This window comes from Syngnathus typhle, linkage group LG10, assembly GCF_033458585.1.
Source record: "Syngnathus typhle isolate RoL2023-S1 ecotype Sweden linkage group LG10, RoL_Styp_1.0, whole genome shotgun sequence".
In the NCBI taxonomy this organism is placed as follows: Eukaryota; Metazoa; Chordata; class Actinopteri; order Syngnathiformes; family Syngnathidae; genus Syngnathus; species Syngnathus typhle.
In genome coordinates this window covers 11,643,872-11,663,104 of record NC_083747.1, presented here as the reverse complement: position 1 = coordinate 11,663,104, position 19,233 = coordinate 11,643,872, and the positions used below count along the sequence as shown (strand labels likewise).

The following is a 19,233-nucleotide window of genomic DNA, read 5'->3' as shown; positions in this document are numbered from 1 at the left end:
CACCAGTGGTCATTTTAGGCGGCAAAATAGAAGGAAGGAGGCGAAACACTGCAAAAAGGAGCAATCATGTTAAATGTGAGCTGAATTCATCATTTCCTGCAGAGAAGTCGACAAGACTCGTTGTGGTCCTGTGTGAAGAGGAACAATGACGTGGGTGAGTGGACAAATGTATGTTGGTCTCTTTTGAAGTTCAGATAATACAGACTGTCTCAGAGTAAGCTCAGTATGTTTCTCTCTCCCCCCCACTGCATGTGAACAGGTCACCAGGAGAATTGTAGCTAAGGAATTTGTCAACATCTTTGCTTGAGTTACTGTAATGATGCACTTATAAATTGTTGGCAGCAAGTCCTGGGATGTGTAGCTATAACTTGGATGGGAGAACCATTCTGGAGTATGGTAACAAAAAGAGGAATGTTTTGAGCAATCTAGATCCACTAAATATTTTTAAACATGTACAAAGAACTTTGATTAGTGTTGGCACCCTATTTGGCAAGTTTGACACACTCATCAATTCGCCCTTGTGGGGGGGGGGGGGGGGGACCAAACATTTTAGTTCATGTAGTTGTATTTTCTCTTTTGTTGCTTTATTATCCTAAAGTGTGCTTTTTGATGCAACTTAATCGTTTAAAAAAAACAACCACAACAACAGAACTGGTGTGTAGATTTTTTTATGTTTAATGTTGTGCCCGCCCGGTGAATGCAACACAAATTAACACCTCCACCCTTTTGACGCTAATGCTGCTATATGGTGGAAAACTCGAGTCAGGTTTTGTGTTGAAACGATTTTGCATGCAGACACTCAATACACACTGAGCGAGCGGTGAGCTGAGAATAAGGAAGTGTACTGTGCCGCTGACCTTTGTGTTGTCACAAACACACACACCTGCAACAGAGAAGAGTAGCAGCAGACAGGTGGGCAGGCGGCCTGACACACAAAAGAAAATCGATTTTCAATTTTGTGGCTGTAATAAACTTTTTTTTTTTTGCAGTAACAATAGACTGTTGACAGAAAACAACTCGGTGGAGACTCACTGAAGAACCAAAATGTATTTCCAGTATGTATTTCATGTGACTCATTCGGAATAACAAAAATAAGGAGGAATTCCGGCTTTGTCAGCTCTTCTGGTTCCCGTTGGGGCTTTCACTATTTTGTGAAAGGAACGACAAAAAGGAAGGAAGGGTAAGAGACGACGTAGACAGACGCACGCTCAGAGCAACAGAGAGGAGGGGAGTGCGAGACTCAAGCCGGGCTCACTTGCCTTCAGGGACAGCGGACAAGAGGACAGACGGTTTTACTTTTTTTTTTTTTTTCTATGTTCATTCCCGCCCGATCACACACAAGTTGAGCCAGAAGGGGAAAAATAAGATCAGGTGATTTGCTTTTAATGCTTGAGCGCTAAGTACAAAATGTCATGGTCGCTTATTTTTTATTTTTTTGCACACTGAGATGTAAAAGTGATGCTTTGGTGCAGGTGCCAGGGCCCTCTCCGGCGGCCTTCACTGGAGTTGTCTTCTAATCGAGACGCTGCGAGGGCGACGACATGGTTCGGTGAGTGGACGCTGCCGACAGAGTGCTCCAACTTGCAACTTCTCTCTTTTCATTCCTTCTCGTTCTTCCTCTCGGCTGCTCTGATTGTCCATCATATGATTTGTGTGTTGTGGCTTTTGAGCGCAGGACCCATTTTTAGGTGGCTTCTTATGTTTATAGCTTAGAGATCATCAAGCAGGCTTAGGTGCAGTTTTTTAAAATCTGTCTTTTAAAGAAAATGAAAATCTCAGGTTTGCAACATTCCAAATTGTTCTGCCGTATTTCCTCGAATTGACGTCTGTGTGGTGTTTGCGTCCAGGTGGTTCCACCGAGACATCACAGGCCTGCAGGCCGAAGACCTGCTGAAGACTCAGGGTATCTCTGGCAGCTTTCTGGCCCGACCCAGCAAGAATGTGGGCGACTTCTCTCTGTCTGTCCGGTAATAATCCCAAACAAAAAGTAGCAATACATATTTAAAAAAAAAAAAAAAAATAGTGTGTGTGTTCAACAAACGTATTTGATCACTCGTCTTAATAACAATCCCAGGCGGCATTGTAGAAATACTTTCATGCAGACTGCTCAAGCTCAACACGTTTGTTTAATTTTACGCATGATTAAAGCACATTTTATAGTTTGACAAATAACGTTTCATATTTTATATTATATTGTATTATCCGTCCATCCATTTTCCGAACCGCTTAGTCCCCACGGGGGTCGCGGGAGTGCTGGAGCCTATATATTGTATTATATTTTATTATATTGTATTGATATCTTTATTTCGAACACATCCAAAACAAAAAAAGAGATTAAAAAAAAAAAAAAAAACACTGTAAAGTGCCATATATAAGGCCGTACAACAAACAAACAAACAAACAATAAACCAACAAACTGAGAAAAAAAATCTGTATATATCCACATAAATAAATAATTCAATAAAGAATGCTCAAAAAGGAGTAGGACGCATATTTCATTTCATATTTCAGTACACATTTGAAAAATCATGGATAACACAAATGATTATTTCAGCACTTTTTAAAGCATCAACATACTGTTACCGAAACAACACATTTTTGGGTAGCTGAAGCATTCAAATGTGGTCGATTACATTTTAAGCAGTCCATTTTTATGTATTCAATTTCGTCAGCTACTCTTAAGACAAAAAAATGGAAGAATATTATTTTGGTGATGTGTGGGGATTCAAAGATAAAAAAATATATATATTTGTAGATAAGACTTTTTATTGGACATTATTACCAATGTATATTCTGACTATCATGAATTTTATGATCCAAAAAGTGACAAAGGTTTTTCACAATAGAAAGTTATTTTCTACTTTTCCTCAATGTTTTATTATTTATTTATTTTTTTGCAACACTACATACAAATCAAGATTTACCCGTAAGCAAAACTGTTTTTAAACTGTGCTTTGCTAAATAGCACTTCTACCAATAACAGTAGATAAAAAATTAATCAAATCTTATCTTAACTTGTGGAGCAGATTTAAATGAAAATGAATTGTTTGCCACTCAGGGTGGGCGAGCGAGTGACTCACATCCGCATCCAGAACACGGGCGACTACTACGACCTCTACGGCGGGGAGAAGTTTGCCACGCTGTCCGAGCTGGTGGAATACTACACGGCCGACAACGGCATTCTGCAGGACAAGGACGGCACCATCATCGAGCTCAAATACCCGCTCAACTGCTCCGACCCCACCACCGAAAGGTCAGCACCAAAGTTCTTCAAGATTTTAGATTTCCCAGCATTTGAAAATAGCCACTTTTTCAGGAGAAGCCTACCTGAACATCTGAACTTGATTTAGGTTTAATCAGAGGCACTTTGCACAAACCTTCATTTAACACGACTTTGAATGTGTTCGTTTCATTTCGGACACAATCTTAGAGGATGTGTGCAATGATGTTATCTTAACTTTTTTGTACTTTGCCTCTCAAAATATTTCTTTAAAGGTGACGTTAATGGTGGAAAAAAGTTATCTGTCATTGCTGAACCGCCAGTAGCGGTTTAGTCGGTTTATGCTGTCCATCCAGAAACATACACGAGTACTTTCAGTCGTGTGTGTGTGTGCGTGTGTGTGTGTGTGTGTATACAGTCAACACTTCACTCAGCTTGTCAGCACAAGTACTCCCCCCCCCCACTCCCCTGTCCTTCTCTGTGTCAGTTGTCTAACTTCCCTTTTGCCGCTGCGGTTGGAAACTTGCCGTTTTGACATTCTCGAAAGCGATGGCCAGACCTTCCTCGCTCGCCTTCCTCTGTTGCACACCCCTTTGCCTCATCTTGGGAAATTCAGCTCGAGAGCTGGGCTGCTCTTTATTAGTGAAGTGTTTCTTTGGGGTTTTTTTTGTAGTGAAGCTTTATAAAGTGAGTACAGTATTTCTATAGCAGTTTTCAGACTTTGCGTGGTGGCAGTGAACTGAACTCTACTAAGGTACGTATGTTTAGCTTAATGTTACACTCACAAATAGCATTGGCATCGATGTGACATCAAAGGTAGACATGAAATACTGTTGGGGGGTGGGCTAAGTGTTTGGGGGGCGGGGGGGGGGGGGTTGTGTGCGACCAGTTTGGTTGAGAACTAAAAATACTTTGTCCTCTTTAGCCACAAAATCTGTCATCAGAAATTTTCCGACCACAAAGCAGGAAGTTCAGAAGAAGAAATCGAGAACTGGGTCTAAAATTAAGCCCAACCCAGCGGGGTGTACATTCACTTACACACACTCGCAGCACGCACGCACGCACACACACACACACACACACACACACACACCTATTTCATTTGTATTTTTTTATTATTAATAATCTTTTTTTTTTCCTCTCTCATCTAATCTTATTCTACTGTAACTTAATCTGACGTATGATTTTTACTCACCCAATCTGACTTTTCCTCACCTTGTTTAATGTTCCTCCACATCACCTCACTGAGCTTCCCCGGTGTGCAGGTGGTATCACGGCCACCTTTCGGGTCCAAGCGCAGAGAAGATGCTGATCGCTCGCAACGAGTCGGGGACCTTCCTGGTCAGAGAGTCGCTTTCCAAGCCGGGAGATTTTGTGCTGTCTGCCTTGACAGACGAGCGCAGCAAAACGGGAGCGAGGAGAGTTTCTCACATCAAGATCATGTTTCAGGTGTGTGCATGCCAGGTTGCCTGCGTATTGTTGTGTATATTTTAATTTTTTTGTCTTTGTAGAATGAGCGGTACACAGTGGGAGGCTCGGACATATTCGACACACTCAGTGACTTGGTGGACTTCTACAAACGAAAAGGCATCGAGGAGATTTCAGGGAACTGGGTGCACCTCAAACAGGTATGCTGGAAAACTGCAGTGCAAAAAAATAGGAGCAATTTCAAAGATGTTTACTTTTGAATCCGGTCTTAACTGTGTGCGTTTCCTTCAGCCGTATTACTCCACCAGAGTGAACGCGGCCGACATCGACAGTCGAGTGAAAGAATTGGACCAGACGACTCTCATGCAGCAGGAGGCCGAGGGTGGGAAAAGCAAGGCGGGCTTCTGGGAGGAGTTTGATGTAAGTCAAGTCAGTCATCTTCAGCGCCATCAACACTGAATCTGTCAATAATGGCGGCGGGCTGCCATCTTGTGGCGGGGGAATCCGTGTTTTGAGTGGACATCCGCTAATGATCCTTTTAACTGGCACCCAGGTTCTTCAAAAGTTGGAGGCTAAGGTGAAAAAGAGTCGAGAGGAAGGCCAGAGACCAGAGAACAAGTCCAAAAACAGATACAAGAATATTCTTCCTTGTAAGTCTTGTTTTTTCCCCCCCTCAGTGCTTTTCTACTTGGTTCTTATATTAAAAGGTCTTTTTGTTGTTGTTTTTCGGGAGGCTGGCACGGATTAATTGTATTTCCATTTATTTCAATAAGGAAAGCTAATTTAACTTGTAGCTCAAGACACCACTATGTATTTTTCTTTTTAAACCTTGCAGCTATGACCTGAAGTAAATGTTTTGAGTTTTTCCATACAGTCAATGACACCAGAGTCATCCTGCAGGACGTTGACCCCAACGTGGTCGGTTCAGACTACATCAACGCCAACTACATGCGAGTACGTCCCTGAATCCTGCCGGGCCTCTCTCGGTCGCCCAACTCGCAAGTTACAAGCCGAAAGTTGACTTTGTCTCGCCCGGGCCGCTTTGTAGAACACCTTGTGGGAGTCGGAGACTCCGAAAGTTTACATCGCCACTCAGGGTTGCCTGGCAACAACTGTCAATGACTTCTGGCAGATGGTGTGGCAAGAGAAGACCGCTGTCATCGTCATGACGACCAGGGAGGTGGAGAAAGGGCGGGTCAGTGTCTGAATTGTCAAAATCGCACAACAAAATCACAACAATGCCAATCAGCATTTCAAAAACTATATCTTGTTTCTCTATTTTTATGAGCCATTTGACTCTTAAAGTACAAGTTTTAAAAGACGACTTTTTAGTTTTACCCAATTTGAATGTAACAAGATTGCATTCAATTCTAAAAAAAATTCTAGTTCATCCTGAACATCTGTATGTTTAATTCCACTCACAGAATAAATGTGTGCCATACTGGCCTGAGAGAGACAGCGCCAAGGAGGTGGGCCGCTACGTTGTGACCTCTAAGTCGGAAAGGGAAGCCACCGATTACAAAGTCCGAGTCTTGGAGCTGGCGCCAATGAACAAGGTGGACGCCGCAGGGTTTTGACCTCGCTGCACTCGAAGTAAACTTGCTGACGTTCTCCCCCTCACGTCAGCAGCCCAAGCACACCCGCACCATTTGGCATTACCAGTACATGAGCTGGCCCGATCACGGCGTCCCTCAGGAGCCCGGTGCCGTCCTCAGCTTCCTCACACAAGTCAACGACAAACAGGCTGAATATCCTGATGCTGGCCCCATGATCATCCACTGCAGGTACACGCGAGGCCGGGAGTTGCAGATGCACTTGTCAGAATCAGAATGGGATTCGCTGCTCCTTTTAGCACCAGAGAAAAGCATCACTTTGTTTTGCTAGCATGGATAATCAATTTAAGAGCTTAAAAGTTTGGTTTTGGAGAGAGTATCATAGGCATAAGAAGGGAAATTGGCTCTATCCAGACTGTAACCTAAATTATTACTATACTGAGAGAAGAGTGAATCTAAGATTGAGCCCTGAGGAACTCATGACAAATATTGAGCCATTTAAATGTGAGCTCAAATAAATAAAATTGAATAAATGAATAAATAAATGGATAGATGGATAGATAAAATGATTGGCTATCAAAGTCCTTGCATAAATTAATAGATAGTGCCGCACTGTTGTTTCTCCACAAACGTAAATGGTGAATGTGCTATGATGCTTTTTGATGTAAAAATAAAATAGTATTTATGGCAAACATTCCAAAGCTTGAAGCTCTCGTTTAGACGCCACGGTTTAAGATCCTAGTTACAGGATTAGCTGAGTAAAAGGGTTTGAGTCAACTAATAGTTTATCCTTGAGGAATGTTGTTGCTTGTGACGTCGGGAGTATAAAGGCCTGTTTGTTGTATATGGTTCACAGTGTTGCGCAACAGAATCCCTCTGCGACCTTTACTTATGCTTAGCCGCGAGTGTCGTTAATAAGCTTCAGTAGAATTTTTTGTTTTTTTTATTTTTACGCTGTCACTTGGTCATACCACCAATTCTACTTTGTGTCTGCAGCGCTGGGATTGGTCGGACGGGCACCATTGTGGTGATTGACATGATCATCGAGACAATTGACACAATAGGTAATTTAAATTAAAAAAAAATTATATAATGACGTTGACTTTGTTAGCACTCGTTTGTTCTCTGAAGCTCTCTTGACTGCCTCCAGGTATCAACTGTGACATCGACATCTCCAAGTACATCCAGATGGTGCGCGAGCAGCGCTCCGGCATGGTCCAGACCGAGGCCCAGTATAAGTTCATCTACCTGGCCGTCTCTGAGTACATCCAGACCACCAAGGCTAAAGATGGGGCCTCCTTGGTAAGAATGAAAAACTATATTATATATCTATTTTATTTCATATTTTATTTTATATTTTTTATTCAATACGTGATTATTTTTTCAAAGATTTTTTTTCCCCCATGTATTTTGTAATAACTTACAGACGCAATGCATTGATGTCTGGCAATGATCCAACTGGCCTTTGAACCTCTGTGCTGATTTGAACTCCAGACACTTTTATCAGCTGCGGTTTTTGAAAGATGAACTTTGGCTTCAAAAGAAAACCGCAACATAGATTGAACCCTCCTGTGTTGACCTCCTCCTGCAGGAGGCTGAGACGGAGTATGGAAATCTGCAGCTCAAACACCCGCCGGGGACCAGGAACATCTCAAAGTGAGTCAAAGTGGAAAATGCGATCCCTGTTTGAACTGTCACGACCGTAGACGCATTTCACATGGCACGGATGAGCCAAAGCTCGCACTGAGACGACAACCACGACTCAGCTTCTGGTCGCTTGGCACTTTTTGAGGGAGGAGCATTGTTCACATCATAAGTATCTGTTAATTTAGCGACTCAGGGCTCCAATTTGGAGCTGAGCCTCATTGTTTAAGTGTAAAAATCCATTCACGTTATTTTGAGTGCTATCATATTTGTTGCATTGGATTTTATTGTACGTAGAAAAGGCAATTCTAGTAAATGATTGATTATTAGTCTGACTTGGCCCATGTGTCAATTTCAAAAATTAAATGTGGCCAGCAGAGTTTGCACACACACTCGAACCTCCTGCCTTTTTCTTCAATTTCTCACTTTTCTCTTCGCAGAAGCAAAGACTCGGACGTGTACGAGAACGTGAGCAAAGCCAAGAAAGACAAGAAGAAGCCAAAGTCAGAGAAAAGTGGCTCGTTAAAGAAAAAATAAGATTTCTTAAGTGCATTTTGAAGTCATCTTGTGTTATTTATGTGACCCTACTTTCACAGCACAAACTTTAAACATAATTTCAATACGTGTCTACATGATTTCAATGTATACTTTATGATATGTGATCTTTTGTTTTCAACTTTAGCCTGCTCCTCAAATCTTCACCTGTACAATAAAAATTAACATTTTAAGTCGTAAGGAACTATCGAGAATGGTGAGACTATGTTGACAAAATTCAGTCAAAGAATTTCAATGAAAATTCAAATAACTGCCTAAACAACTGAGTCTGGTTAAAAAAAAGAAGCAATTACTAAAGCAAAATGATCTCGCACCCAAACCAATACTGTAAATCAATAAATTAGTCCATTTAAATAAATCTAAATAAATATTTTTTAGTCTGACTAAAAATAGATCAAACAAAATAAATGTGATCTTAATCGTGAGGCAGAATTTAATTAATTTTGAATCTACTTTTGTATTTTATTTTGAAATTATTTGCATAATAAATTATTTTAACTAGCATTTTAATATTTCATTGTTTTTTGTTTTTCCAAATTAAAAGCTGATTCTCATCATGATATTATTGCTCATTAAGGATTTTTTAATATTTTTTAAGTGAGACCCTTTTTGGGGGGTGGGGTCCAATCCTCCCCCAGCAACATGCTCCTCCCTCCTCATGTTGAGCTCTTGGGCACCACCCACTTCGAGTGAAAGAAGATTGAATGAACCCTCCTCCCTCCTTTCTTCCCTCCTTCCAAGCTCCGGCATAGCTGAAAGAAGCTGTGAGCCTTCTGTGAGTCATTGCTACCTTCCGGAATCAACAGTTCACCGCTCTGAATTCTCTTGCTGAACATTTTGCTGTCTGACGCCTTTCTCAACATTTCACAGTGTGTTTGGGGTTTCGGAGCAAGCCACCATGTCTAAACCTGACTACTCTGGGCTGTTTCATATGGTGGAACAGGAGAACATGGAGGCCTACCTTGCAGCTTTAGGTGAGTTTTTTTTTCTCATCACTCCATTGTATTGTATGTTCATAATATACGTGCAATGTTTTGCATTGCTATGCTGTCTCGAAAGGTGCAGTGAGAATATGCACTCAATATTTAATACACAAACACTCATGCAAAATTATATAAACAAATGTTTCATTACTGCATGTTATTTTTTTTAGTGAAGTTTTGATTCTAACTAGTGAAACGGTCATCCCGAGACCACGACTTGACCAAAACCAGAACTCACAGAGACGAAAACACCCTAAAAAAAAACCCCACATTTTTTCAAACTTGACAAAATTTAGAAATTCCACAGCCAAAAACACAGTAAGTATCTAATGTCCAATCTCAAATCTTGACATTTTTTTGCTTAAATTTGCTGGCGCCTGTTGGTCTACATTCAAATTCCTTTTTTATTTTTTTTATTTATGTTTTTGAGTGAACGGTTCCCGTTCATCCATGTGTGCGGTATTAACAAAAATGAAACGGTCCACAACGTTCATTTCAATAATGCTGTAATCTCCATTTGCAGCTGCACTTTCAAGGACTGAGCTCATCAGTCTGTCCTCTGTGTGACCCCACACACGCACACACAACACCCACAGACACAGTGTTCCATTCAAGTGCACTTTTCCTCCTTCCTTAGACATCAACTTTGCTCTGAGGAAGATCGTGTGTCTGCTGAAGCCCACCAAGGACATCACCCACGATCCAGCCACGGGGACCATGAAGATCCGCACTCTCACCACCTTCAAGAACTTCAACATGGACTTTGTCGTCGGGCAGGAGTTTACCGAAGACCTCGGCCCTGTAGACGGTCGCACGTGTCAGGTCGGTGGAAGGAACTTCAAGCTGGAGGTGTCGTACCAGTTGACTTTGTGTGCTTGTATGAGCAAAGTCAGCCGGGCCTCCTGTGGGGATTTTGTGTTGCGACTGCCTCCTGTGGTTCGGCTCACAATGGGCAGCAAGAGTAACAATCACAAAGACGGCCCACGCAGCTTTTGGGTCCGCCTCTGGCCCTTTTGAGAATTCAGCTCCCACAAAGCCACTTTGACTTAGCAATATGAAATTTGGTAGTCAAGTCTACTAAGAGTAGACATGCAAAAAACTCTCAACACATATTTTGTCCCTTACCACCAATTTGTCTCACGGTTGTTGTAGGGAAAACAATGAATGTCCAAAGTCTGACTTAAAAGTCTTATGACTTAAAAATGTCTCAAGAAGCCACGCAGGAAAAGAGGCTTAGGGTCTGCCATTAAATTTCAATTTGATGCTGTCATTTCAGAGGTCTCTACTTGAAAACATTTTTGTGTGTTTTATAGTGGTCGATAAAATCTTGCACTCAAAAAGAAAAAACAAACAAACATTAGTTTCTTATTTGTGTCTATCTACATGAGGTTCGAATTTAAGTTTCTGAGTTTGGGAAATCTCTCCAAATGTTCATCAGAAACAAATTCCAAGAGCATTCTATAAATGTAACCAGCTTGGAGGCAACACTAAAGAGGGTTTTAAACGTACAAACTACTTAACATGCAGATTGCGTGTGCAGTTGTCCTCACAGCATGTCTTTGAACAGACCACCGTGAGCTGGGAAGGGGACAAGCTGGTTTGCGTACAACGAGGCGAGAAGGAAGGCCGAGGTTGGACACACTGGTTGGAAGGCGACAAGCTGCATTTGGTAAGGAAAAACAACAATTTATATGCTTTGTTTTTGGAAAGAGGTTTGCCAAGTTCTCACGAAGATGTCTCAAACAAGACATTGTTCCCCTAAGGAGATTTTTTGAGGATTTCTTCTCTCCCTCCAGCAGCGGGGAGGGAGAGCAGTGAAAAGAGGAGAAGAAAGGATTACAGGGTCAAATAACGGGGGAGGGTGGGGGTACCGCGTTAGGAATCTAATCTGTGACGCTCCTTTTGTGTTGGAGATTCTTGTATTGATTATCACTATTAATTAAATTCCTCTATTTTGCCCTAATGGCCTTCTTGCTTCTCTGCAGGAGATGAGAGTGGAAGGCGTCGTTGCCAAGCAAGTCTTCAAGAAGGCCGATTGAAAACATTGCGGTAAAATGATGGACTGTGAATATGTGATGTCCTCTCTTAACTCTTTTAGTGTACGTAGGAAATAGTCAAGGTACGTGTGCATGTGCGTGTGTGTATATAAATGATATATAATTGAATGTTTGGGTGTGATGTACCAGTTGAGTGACAGAGCGAAGGAAGTAGCGCAGCGATATGGAAGTGACAGATTTGGACGGTTTTCCCAAAGCCACCACAATTGATTTGAAATAAACCCATCAAAATGTGATGGAAGTTTGGAGTCTCGGCTTTAATTTTAAGAGGCTTCCCAAAAATATGACACCATTTAGGGATGAGTACAGAATGGCGAAAATGAAAGGTTTGTAACTGCCGACGGATGCCATAAGATGACGGCAAAGCACTACTTTTCTATTCAACCTAGTAATGACCCTCACTTGAATATAGTCTAATGGTATTTTTTACAAAAAGGCATGGAAAACTGTAGCATGGGATTTACCTATAGAGTTGAATGTGCTGGCAAGCTTCTGATTTATGACAGCAAGTTGCAGTAGATAACCAGCAGGGGGCAGTAACCTCCAGAAGTTGGAGCCATCTTTTTGCAATGATGCGCTCATGTCCCGCACCACTCGTCCTCCTGCGGCTCCAATTGGCTCCGATGGTACGCGTCGGTCCCGTTGAGCTGCTCCGAGCCGTCGGTCTTTAGGGTGAGTGAAAGGTCCTCGCTGAGTTTCGTCCTACAGATGGTGGCGCTTTCATCTGCGGAACGAGGATAAAAATGATGACTCATCACCTACCTCCAGTTAGATTATTAGTACAGGATGGAAAACGTGATTGATGACCTTAATGCGGATTTAAAACGCACATTTAGTTTTGTCGTAAGGACGTCACAGCTCATTTCACTGGTTTAACTTTCACTTTCCTTTTCTTAAAATCCTTTCCGTTGTAGTTTATTTCATTGACAATTTTTTTTTTCAATTGTACACAAAGTGAAATATTTTCTGATTTTTGTTTTAACTCATCTTCTCAACCCTGGCCTGACCCTTTCAGTTTGAAAAACAACAACTGGCATTTATGTATTACCCAGGTTGAGCAGAGTCAACTGGCAGGCCTCCGTCACGTTGCTCTTTTGGCACTGATCAAACGTTTTGTGGGTTTGTAGGGCAGGTTCCAGCGAAGTCTCTGTTATGGTCCTCACCTCAGTAAGGGAAACATTTGACCTGGCTGTGGACACCACAAACGGAATTCAATCTGTTTAAATTCCACTTAATTACCCGAATCAAACTTGAACAGGAAATCACATTTTTTTTTGTGGGAACTCATGTCATAAAACAATTATCACATTAAAATGCTAACTTTCTAGTGTGGTTATAAAAACAGAAGCTCTTGAGCATTAGCATTGATGTCATTTTTCAGAAATAATTTTAGCGGATAAGCACAAGCAAAACCTTTACGAAATTGGCATTGCGTGTGTACTTTCCACTTTGTGATCACAGTAAATGGCAGTCAAAACTACCTGTGGCACACATGTAGGTTGTTATGAGTCAGCTGCTGATGTGGCGTGTGTCACATCATCGCCACGTTATTGTGGAAAGGCAAAAATGTGCAGGATGTGGTTTCCTTTACATTTAACCTGTACAGAATACTCAGGCATATCCAGCGTTTATCTGATTCAGAGTCATGCAATTTTTAAAGAATATAATATATAACCACAGTAAAGGAAGCAGTGGAAGAATATCTGTAGCAGGCGAGGCCCTCTTTTCAAAACTGGCAAGTGTTTGAAACAATCCATGTACGTACCTGCTTTGTATGATTTCCGTTTGGCCCTCCAGCACATCAGCCCCAAAACAACGAGTATGCTCAGCACAAAGCCCAGCCATAAGCCTGCAGGTAAAATCCACGAGCAGCCTGCAAAAGCAAAAGTGCTGTGAATTGATTCAATTACATTATATTAAATTGTCAGATTTGGGTCACACACACACACACACACAAATCCTGTTTCAGATTATAATACAGTAAACACTCCAACATCATGGGTCGGCTGTTATTTTGATGAATTTTGTTTACAGTCCATACATAACCATTTTGTTCTGCTTCATATTTATTTGGGCTATAATTCCACTGTCAACCGCTAGGTGGCACTAAACTAATATGGTGTGACGGTAAAGAAAACACTAATATAGTTCTTCCTGCACAGAAGAGAGACAATTCATGTGAAAATGTCACCCACCAGATTTGTACTCGCCACAAATCGCGTCGGCGGTGGAGTTTCCTGCACTTTTTAGCACTCGACCCAAGTCGTCACATCTATCAGCAAATACAAACAATGTCAAAGAAGCGCACACGTATTACATCAGGTATGCTACCTATCGTTACAAGATATATTTTTACAACCATTTTTGTTATTTCATTAAAGTGCAGTGTCCCTCATGACAATTGAAAACAGAAGACCTTTGACCTTGTGTGTGTTTGGCAGGCTGAGAAGGAGTCAGACACGTTGCTGTACGTTCCATTCCCACACGGAGCGCAGATCGTATCCTCGGTTCGCCTTGCTGTTAAAAAACCCAACTTGATTTTCACTTGTGGAAATGGAAGTGGACCCGAACACAAATTCATGGAGAGCCTACTTTGAACCTTGACCCCTGTCCCCCGAGGACAGGAGGTCGCGGGCATACAGTGGTCACAGGAATCCTCGATACAGAAGAAGCCCGAGGCACACTTGCACACTGTGTCCTTGTCAGCCGTGCACGGCTCCGCCGTCATCTGGTTGTTGCCTGCGAATCAAATCTTCGATTGGTTCTTGGCTGTCACGAGCGTCCACGGGTGTGACTTGACTTACTGGCACTGCACGACTTGCACAGGCGGCAGGCACTGAGGCTATTTCTGGTGGCCGTGAACAGCCCTCGCCTGCAGTCGTCACATTGAGTTTTGCCAGTGTGGTCGCAGTCGGCTCGCACGAAGCTTCCTGGCGAGGGTGAACACAAGTGTGAGGAGATCCCGTAAGCCCAGCTGCAGCGTGATCGCAAACTGACCCGCTGGGCAGCGATCGCAGCATCTTCCAGCTCTACTCCAGTACTTCTCCTCAGTGTTGCACTTGGAGTCCACCATTTCCTATCAGATCTTACCCAGCAGTCACTCAGTGTTTGGTAGCGCACTTAAAGGTTCATCTTTGTCTGTGCGTGACTGCAAGTGAAATGAAAGTTTCCCCACTTTATCTTTGTCATCCCACACAGTGGAAACACCCATTTACCCCTCATTTTGCCCCCCGCCCCCTAATTTCCTTCCTGCCCCCCCCCCCATTCCTCCTCCCCCTTTGTTGCAACCTGCAAGCGTTTCCACCAGCGCTCTAAGACCCGAGAGATGTTGATGTTGGCCGTGTTGACACATGGCAGAAAGGGGAGAGCCTTTTCCTGTCTGACCATCATCGTCTATTGTGTACACTCCCGCCTTTGTCCAACAGCCACACACGCGTACACTGAGCCTCGCACTTTTTTTTGTTCTTTCCCGTCATCATCTCAGTCCAACTATAAATAGACTGACTCTGTTGCTTGCGTCTGTGCATTATCAGGAGGCACATGAGAAGGAAGGCAATTCATGAGAAAGGGAAAGAGCACTGGCGGAGCTAGAGGGGGGCAACCCAGAAACTATGCTTGGACAGTCTCATATTGGATATTTGACTTTGGCTATTGGCACCAGACTGTGAGCTTACATTGTCCAAAACCTTGACAATGGTGCCCTAAAAGACCCTGAAAAATAGAAAAAAAAAAAAATATTTTATTTTTAAAAAGTTACCTTATTTTGGAGTTCACATATTGTAAGTTACAGTAATTTATGGAACGTATGTATCTGTGTCTCTAAGGTACAGTGAACATAGAAATCCTTTTTATTGGTTATTTCTCTAATTTATTTATTTTTACATCCCTCTGATATACAGTAATCCCTCGTTTATCGCGGATAATTGGTTCCAAAAAGTTATAGGTGAAATCCGCGAAGTACGTTAGCGGAAATATGCTAATTCGCGATCGTGCTACCACGCAAAAACGGACTTCTAAAGTAATGTAAACGAACATTTGGAGCAATACTACATTGTCCTAAAGGTTAGACACATGTTTCCTCAATTTAGAAGTTTTATTTTCACAATTAAATGTTTTTTTTAATTTGAAAAAAAAATCCGCGATGTAGTGAAGCCGCGACAAACGAAACGCGAAGTAGCGAGGGATCACTGTAATGCATTTGTTTTATTGCTATGTGCAGTATTTATTAAGGAGTTATCGTTGGGTTTTTTTTGGCTGTGGAACGAATTAAACGAATTACAGTGCATTCTTATGGGAATATTTAATCCAACATACGACTATTTCAACATATGAAGTCCCGGAACGAATTAAATTTGACTGTATTTTATCATTTTGCACCACATTTTAATCAAATTCCTTCCTTACGTCTTTCTATACGTTCAATATTTTTCTGTTGCCCAAATCAAGCACGAACGCTCGTCTCCACAACGACTTGACCGTCACGATCCTGCATTCCACTTTCACTTTCGCTTTTGACGCTGTTGTTCTGCGCATGCGCCAAACAGAGCAAGCCTTGAATCGTCGAAAGTGCCTTCTGTCCAAGTAGTTCTTCTCATCCTACCCTCCTCAGGTTAGTCATTTTTGCTATACTCTCCGACAATATCGTGTCGTGTGGCTTCAAAAAAAAGTTACTTTCAAATACTGTCGTGTCGAGTGTACGTCGTGCCGAACATAATGCATTTTGTTCAAATCAAAAGTGAAAGGAAATGTTTTTTTTATTGGCCGCATTTTCTGTTCTGCTCTTATTCGCCCCAAAGAGACGCCATGGAGGTGATGAGAATCATTTTGTGTGGAGTCTTAACGACCTGCGTGTGTGGTGAGATCCTTTTTTCAGTGTTGTGTAGTTGTTTCTTTCCGTCACTTAACAATATCAGTAATAACAACTGGTTAGCAAACAGGAAACAGGGAAACTGGTTTTGCAATACACTTTAATGCAAATTAAATTTTTAAATTCGATTAATTCAAATAATCAAGGGAATAAATGATAAAATAATAAATTCTAAAATTATTTGACTATAGTTTCCTTCAAATGATATATTCAAAATGGTGTTGTGCAGCATCTGGAGTTGCAGATGTGGTTCTGTCCTGCGAGTTCATGGAAGACTCGGTGGGACCGGACGTGAGCTCCGGCTTCCCCAGTAGTCCGGCCACGCTCATCTTGAGAGACGTTTTTGTTGATTCCCACGAATCCCTTGAAGTTCTCTCTCCATTTGTCCCGCTGGCTAACCCGGATCCACGTGCCATTATGTTCGAGTCCAATGGTTCTTCCCCCGCCGTGGCATATTTTCCGCCACCAAATGAACGTCGGCGCGGCTTTGACTGCCCCTCCTTTGTTTGTCGCAGTGTCGTCGTTCAAGATTCCCAACATCAACGTTGTACTCCACGCGGACTGCAACGAGCAGGAGGTGATGTGCAAAATAAGCAAGTATGCCTTGAAGGAAAGGCCGGGATCAGACTATTTTCTGGTGTCCATCGATATGAAAGACGGGGCTTTCGGCACTTTGTTGATTCTACGTGCCGTGCCGCCGGCCGATGATCAATCGAGTCAGATGCACGTGGAACTGGGCCTGCCCTTGAGTCAGACTGGAACATTGCTGACTGAAGGTACAATATTGCCAGTGTGTGTGATTGCGGGCTGCCAGAAATGTAAAGTCATCCTTCCTCTTGCGTTGTGTCTCCTCAGTGTCATTCCTGGTGTTTTCTGCCGTCAACTCTGTGTCGGCGCCCCTGAGAGGCGCCGGCCTCCTCAGCTGCGGCTTCAACCATCGGGACATGGCGCCCGATGAGGAAATGCACATCGAGTGGCGTCAACAATATCGAGGACTAGGACAGAAAATCATCAAAATGGCGGCGAGGTTGAACGATACGCAAGGAGGTGCCGCTGAGGGTGAGTGCGGCCTTGCCACTGTCGAGTGTTTAACAAGAAGTGAGGAGAACGGCGCTGTTTCTGATTCGCCAGTGCGTCACTGGAGCAAGGACTCCAGCATGGATGCTAGCCAGGTTGTGAGCGAGGGGAACGCCTCGGTGACCTTGAGCAACTTAAAAGTTACAGATGAAGGCGCCTATATCTGCTCCGTCACTATCGGCCCTTTCTCTGGCCAGCAGGTGATCAAGCTGCAGGTGCTTCGTAAGTGTCGCCCCAATATCACCTCGTGCCCACGACAGGGAACTGGCTGGCATGGGAATGCATGCATGTCTGTTTTGCTCTTCTTTGCAGAGGCACCAAGTGTTTCACTTTCGGAGGAGGAGAAGCTAGTTTTAAAAGGAAATACGGCACAGACCCTAAGCTGCCATTGTAGAAAATACTACCCTCTAGAGGCTAAGGTGGGTCACTGCAGGGTACTATGCTACCTTTACTGTTCAATTCTTTCTGTGACCAAGTTCAATCTACTCATATATTATATATATCAATCACTTGTCCATGAAATAGAAAGTCGACCAGGCAATAACTCCTAAATTGGGACTCTTAAAATCTGAGGTACCCTCTGTCAAGCAACAACATCAGTTACGTTCTCCCGCAGGTGGAGTGGCTTTCACACTCGCCAACGGACGAGGAGCCCGCTATCCTCGCCGATCAGGGCTCAGTGTCCAGCCACCAGAAGTATAGCGACGGCACCTACTCGCTCTCATCCCACCTGGTGGTGCCCACCGACGTGGCCCCGGGAACCCGAATCATCTGCAGGGTGTCCCACGTGGCCCTGGACGCTCCGTTTTCCGTCAGCGTGCTGGTCGAACACCCGGAAGCAGGTACGAACTCGTATCAGAAAACAGATGCTCTAAATTGAGGGAGGTATTGTGAGGGTAAAATGTTTGTCACTCCACAGATGACTACTGGTGGGTGTTGTCATTGTTGGTCATCACTGTGGTGTTCTTCTACCAGCTCATCAACTAGAAACACGGCATTTATTTATGAACTGGCTTCAATTCAAACGGATTATTTGTGTTCACTGTGTATGTTTCATTCCAACAACAATAATCTCATTTCCGTCATCATGAGGCTTTTAGCCCAGACTTGGAACAGTAGTGGCCATGATTTGTTAATCTTCAATAATAGAACACAACGTCCGAGTTATTTTTCCCGTTAATCGACATGTAATTCACATTTGCAACAAAGACAACCGCCCAAAAACACACACTACTTCCTCCCCGCTCACGTCATCAGTACGCGCTCCCATCTATGCCACAAACACAACAGATTAGCAAACAAACTTAACATTATTATTATTATTGTCTAATGTTACCACATAAATTATCTTTGACCTAAATTAATCATTTTTTGCAGAGTACTACAAAATAGCTTTAAATGACAAAAACCTGTAAATATATATATTTATTTTTTTACTTTTTTTAGTGAGTTCGTCTTTGGCTCGAGTTGGAATATTATCCTGGGACTTGATGGTAATTTTGTATTGTAAATGAGATTTGACATTTATTTACGGGTTGCATTACCACTGGCCTTGTTTCCAAAATAAAGTCTTGGAAATAAATATCAAATGGGTGTACAATGTCAAATATATATCTTTATAACGTCAAAGCAGTGATCAGTATAGAAACAAATAAGAACAAAAGTTAGAAAAATATCACTTACCATTGTTTTGATGTTGCCGTGAAAGGAAAAAAACAGCCACCAGAAATGTCGGTCCCGTCGTTTGTCGATATCTGCCCCGTAACTACCCTGCTATGTAAAATGGATAAATGGTATTTGTGCTGCATCTAAATAATAAACACAAAAAAAAAAACACAGTCCCACAGAA

General features: G+C 42.5%; 4 protein-coding genes across 5 annotated transcripts; 3 read left to right on the top strand and 1 right to left on the bottom strand.

Annotated features, from left to right (window-relative positions):
• Positions 1-43: 43 nt before the first annotated feature.
• Positions 44-8,584, top strand: ptpn6 (protein tyrosine phosphatase non-receptor type 6). Of its 2 annotated transcripts, XM_061289961.1 has the most exons (18): positions 44-154; positions 796-912; positions 990-1,371; positions 1,473-1,549; positions 1,848-1,967; positions 3,059-3,253; positions 4,486-4,669; positions 4,732-4,848; positions 4,940-5,068; positions 5,202-5,298; positions 5,523-5,602; positions 5,697-5,843; positions 6,073-6,204; positions 6,275-6,432; positions 7,198-7,265; positions 7,352-7,503; positions 7,793-7,857; positions 8,286-8,584. In XM_061289961.1, exons 4-18 carry the CDS (start codon positions 1,542-1,544, stop codon positions 8,380-8,382), a joined length of 1,749 nt encoding a protein of 582 aa, XP_061145945.1. In that variant the 5' UTR covers positions 44-154; positions 796-912; positions 990-1,371; positions 1,473-1,541; the 3' UTR covers positions 8,383-8,584. The 2 variants fall into 2 exon arrangements, with proteins under 2 accessions (XP_061145945.1, XP_061145946.1); XM_061289962.1 differs by lacking the exon at positions 44-154 and having other exon boundaries at positions 779-912; positions 6,278-6,432.
• A 440-nt stretch (positions 8,585-9,024) lies between these two features.
• On the top strand, positions 9,025-11,676 carry rbp5 (retinol binding protein 1a, cellular). The gene is made up of 5 exons (XM_061290107.1): positions 9,025-9,175; positions 9,271-9,374; positions 10,021-10,205; positions 10,951-11,052; positions 11,369-11,676. Exons 2-5 carry the CDS (start codon positions 9,299-9,301, stop codon positions 11,420-11,422), a joined length of 417 nt encoding a protein of 138 aa, XP_061146091.1. The 5' UTR covers positions 9,025-9,175; positions 9,271-9,298; the 3' UTR covers positions 11,423-11,676.
• Positions 11,677-11,678: 2 nt separating this feature from the next.
• On the bottom strand, positions 11,679-14,632 carry LOC133161495 (tumor necrosis factor receptor superfamily member 5). Its single transcript, XM_061290056.1, has 8 exons — positions 14,438-14,632; positions 14,245-14,370; positions 14,033-14,179; positions 13,864-13,957; positions 13,636-13,712; positions 13,206-13,313; positions 12,489-12,629; positions 11,679-12,164 (listed from the first exon to the last, which is right to left on the bottom strand). Exons 1-8 carry the CDS (start codon positions 14,511-14,513, stop codon positions 12,019-12,021), a joined length of 915 nt encoding a protein of 304 aa, XP_061146040.1. The 5' UTR covers positions 14,514-14,632; the 3' UTR covers positions 11,679-12,018.
• Positions 14,633-15,896: 1,264 nt separating this feature from the next.
• Positions 15,897-19,222, top strand: tapbpl (TAP binding protein like). Its single transcript, XM_061290009.1, has 9 exons — positions 15,897-16,049; positions 16,237-16,295; positions 16,537-16,740; positions 16,823-17,083; positions 17,163-17,366; positions 17,439-17,606; positions 17,697-17,803; positions 18,001-18,226; positions 18,304-19,222. Exons 2-9 carry the CDS (start codon positions 16,244-16,246, stop codon positions 18,369-18,371), a joined length of 1,290 nt encoding a protein of 429 aa, XP_061145993.1. The 5' UTR covers positions 15,897-16,049; positions 16,237-16,243; the 3' UTR covers positions 18,372-19,222.
• The last annotated feature ends 11 nt before the right edge of the window (positions 19,223-19,233 follow it).